General features: G+C 48.9%; 1 protein-coding gene across 1 annotated transcript in view; it reads right to left on the bottom strand.

The window, feature by feature from the left end:
• The window catches only part of RNF11 (ring finger protein 11), a 41813-nt gene extending 39826 nt beyond the window's left edge, over positions 1–1987 (bottom strand). Inside the window, exon 1 of the mRNA XM_025206089.1 lies at positions 1958–1987. Coding sequence (XP_025061874.1) covers positions 1958–1972 — 15 coding nt within the window. The 5' untranslated portion in view covers positions 1973–1987. The remainder of the gene's footprint in view (positions 1–1957) is intronic.
• Between the last annotated feature and the right edge of the window lie 1972 nt (positions 1988–3959).

Here is a 3959-nt window from a genome sequence, read left to right as displayed (position 1 = left end):
CCTGTTCCCAAACGTTCTCATTCTGCCTTCTGTTTTTGGTCTTTTTGCCCATGTTTCCTTCCCCACTAGTTATCCTTCCTCTTTCTCTGAACATCCTGATCAAGTATGCTTTTTTTCTAAAAATACTAAATCCATGAATTCATTGCTGAGTATCAAGCATAGTATTTTTCATTCCTTCATACTCTGAATTAACTTGACCAACTTCTGAACCGTCACTACCAAAAGGCAGAACAGACTTGCAGCTGTCTACCCCATACATGTCTTCACAGCCAAGAAAACCCTTCCAGAGAATACAGGACTGGTGAGCATCATGGCAGAAAAGGTAAATTCCCGCTGCTGTTTCTCACGCTCCATCCGCAGAGCAGTGAGCTATGCTGCGGAGAGGAAGATCGGTGACAAAAGAAGGAAGGCACACATCAGAGCACTTACAGAAAGTGACTTGGCCTTCACGCTCCTGAGGCGATTGCTACATACAAACAAAAATGTCTCCACCCAGTTAAGGTAAGTAGTTGTAAGACCCCTTCCAGTGGTCCAAGGCCTGCTGCAAATTCTGATTTTTTCCATTTCGGATGCAAACAACCTGGTCTATTAAGCCACCGACTCTGAAATCTGAGAAACCATTAATGCAAGTGTGCATGTGAAAGATGAATGGGGATGGAGTCAAATGAAAACAATAATAATTCATCTCAATGAAGCCTCCTCGTCATAATCAACCAACTTTTACAGTTCAGTTATTGCACCACATGTCTCCCTGGCTGGCTCCCAGACCATATCCTGGGGTATATTTCAGCCAGACAAGTTTTCAACCACCAGCTGTCCACCGTTATCTCCTGCTTTTCTCCCCACTGATCCTATCAGAAAGAACAATGTTAATTTTGAGAGTGTCCTAAGACACGAGCTTCAACGGAACAACACAGTCATGAACATGGGCTGCCTTAGCCGTAAGTCTGCAGGCTGGGCCACGGGGACCGACTGTAACCTCTGCTGGACCCCGCTGAAGGATCTTCCTGGGATCAGGCACTGGATTCTAACACACAGAGTTTTCTTCACCAAAACTGGAGCACACTATTTATTTTAAGAGATTTATTTTTAAAAACAGAGAAGGGAGGGATCCATAAACAACTTACAAAAAAAAAAAAATCCATGTCCCGCTAAGTGACTCTGGTGAGCGATGCCAAAGAAGAAGAGCAGAACCCTTGTGCGCTGACTTAAAGATGCAGCATCTGCTCTGAGACTAGCACACAAAATGCAGCCTTATGGGGCTTCCACACCCTTGAAGGCTACAAGATGAGCCAGCTGCATAAACGGAGCAGTTAAAACAAACCATCAGCCCTGCAGCTGGACGTAGAAGAGTAGGAGAAAGAGAGGAACATTAACGCTGCTATTTCCCCCAGTCTCTGCATGCTTTCTCCCACCTCTTACTTATTATAATATCTATGCCCTCTGCAGAGGTGTGGCAGGCCAAGGGTTATATCAAATATTTCCTTCTGTGTTGGAGGAGGCAGAAGGTGGAACATGGCATCCACTGAGCCTGTCACCCATCACTGCAGACTGTCAGCCATCAAACGGCAAACCAAGGCCTGGTGGCAACCTGAAACACCCACAAACATTCAGGATGTGAAACAGGTGTCTCATTTGACATGGGCCTGTTTGTCCCATGGTTGAATTCTGATCCAAACAGGCATAGCACAGTCACACGTGTCACCCTTCCAAGCTACACTCCTGCTCCTCCTCCAGCAACAACGCACAGCCTACTAGGCTTGTTCCAGGAATGACCCACAATAACGATATAGATGCACACAGCAACGTCCCGGGAAAAAGGTGCTAGCATATTTTATCCAGCATACTTTGCAGGGACTTGAAGCAGGACAGCAGACTTGTACATCTATAGGATCCTGGGATAAACGGTTTACTCCTGGGACAGACACAACATCTGTCTACAGCCTCAGTGAAATACCTTTGGAGACTGCATCAAGGAGAAATCACAAGCAGGGGTAATGCGGGCCAGTAGCTACAGCCACGGAAGATTCATTCAGCTCTCCGGTCAGATGTACATGTACCCACAAGGCCTCAATCACTACGCTCTGCTTCTAGTGTAAGTTAAAAATATACATTATAATGACTGAAACAACTGGTGTCAGTTATCTCAAAGCCTTACTGAGACTGGGGGCTCTGCAGGCCGCTTTCTGTAGAGACCTATAAACAAAAGGTTCCTGCCACTTCCTGGCCTAGTCCCCCTCTGCACTGTCACCCATCCATTGTTCAGCAAAAAGCTACTCCCTGACTAACACCTCTTGTTCAAGCCCTTCTTTGGGATGTGAAAGCATGCAAATCAGCTGCCCTACTCCTCCAAACTGTCATAGCCCAAGGGTATGATTTTGTGTGTGTTTCGGCACTGCAGAATTATTTCCCACCACGAGGAGCTTTCTTTGCATGGTGCAATTCTCAGTTGCAAAGAGAAAACCCCAGTGCAAAGAAGTTCCCGCCACCCGCATGCAAACTTGTGTCCCACTATTGGCCAGTTCTAAATTATTCCCACGTGGCGGCTAGCGATTGGCTTGCTAGCCGTATAAGAGGCTTGAGCGGTTTCCGCCCAAGTTGGAGAACTCCAAGGAGAACCCCGCAAGGGAGGACTCCACAACCATCTGGAGGAGAAGGAGGACTTCACATCTTGTGAAGATCTCTAAGCGCTGCGGAGCCTAACAAACCCAGCATATGCCTCAAGAAGGATATAGGGGCCTGATCAACCTCTAGCCTCTCCCTGTCACCGCCTAATCCCTCGATGTACCCTTCCCTGCGCGCTTTCGTTCCACGGAGCCTAGCAAACTCTGTGTGTGTGTGTATCCAGAGCTCTTTCCAAGTTATTTCAAGAGGCTCGAGTTTTTCTACGGGTCTTGTTCGTACCAGTTTTGTAACTGCAACTTAAGCGAAGCTAATCCTGCCTGCACCGCGACCAACTACGGTGTAAGTAAAATAATCTTTAATCAACCGCTACGCGTCCGTGCCTAATTCTAGTCCGCCGGCCTGCACTCCCCGACCCACGTGCCAGGGCTGCTGGCCACAGCCCGCCGTGCGCCCCCAAAGGCCTCAGACCACTCCTGGCCCGCACACAAACCAGTGTCTCAGGCCTCCCAAGTCTCCTCATTTTTCACATATGCTCCCTCAGTTCTCTCTCATTCATTGTGGACCCTTCAGCTTCTAGCTGACAAGCACCCGAATATTACAGACTTTCCCAAATGCCAAGAATCTTGACATACATCTCCACTCCCCTTGTCCAATCTCTCCTCTTCCATGGGCTAGGATTCCTCAGCAGTTCAAAGTCTCTCCTGCCTTTTCTCACCGTTCAGTCCTCCTTATATGCAGTGGTAGCTGGCCCCTCCGCTCAGAGAAACACCCCTTCTTAAATTCAGTCCGTCTCCTTTTTGCCATGTGATCAGCTGAAAAGCTTAGCCTGTCCCTGTGAGCCTGTGTGTAGAACACTGTCCTGGGGCACAGGTTGGCAGCTGAGAAATAGATCAGAAGTGACGGGCTTGCCAGCCAGATGGCACCTCCTGCCTGACACCTTGTCAATGCATACGTACCTTTCTGGGCAGGGTAGTTACCTGAACAATAGAGGTGCACCAATATATGGGTCACATATTGGATCAGCACCAATAAAAGGAAAATTAACATTATCAGCTATTGGCTTTTTCTGGCTGGTGTAGCCGATAATGTCATCGATAAATGCCACCAGCCGACATGCACGCAGCCAGGAATGCAGCCCGGCAGCTTGGAGAGCACTGTCCTGCTGGTAAGTCTGTGGGGGGAAAGGGGGGGGGGAGGGGAAGGGTTTGGGGGGGGGGGCAGATCAAGGCCACCACAGTGAGGGAGAGAGTGGGGCAGCGGTAGGCGCTGCCCAGCCAGGACAGTGAATGGGACCCTGGGGACAGGAGCAGGAGGGAGCTGTGGGCTGCTCATTC

The sequence above is a fragment of the Alligator sinensis genome, unplaced genomic scaffold (assembly GCF_000455745.1).
Source record: "Alligator sinensis unplaced genomic scaffold, ASM45574v1 scaffold256_1, whole genome shotgun sequence".
NCBI lineage: Eukaryota > Metazoa > Chordata > Crocodylia > Alligatoridae > Alligator > Alligator sinensis.
This window is presented reverse-complemented; position numbering and strand designations above follow the sequence as displayed.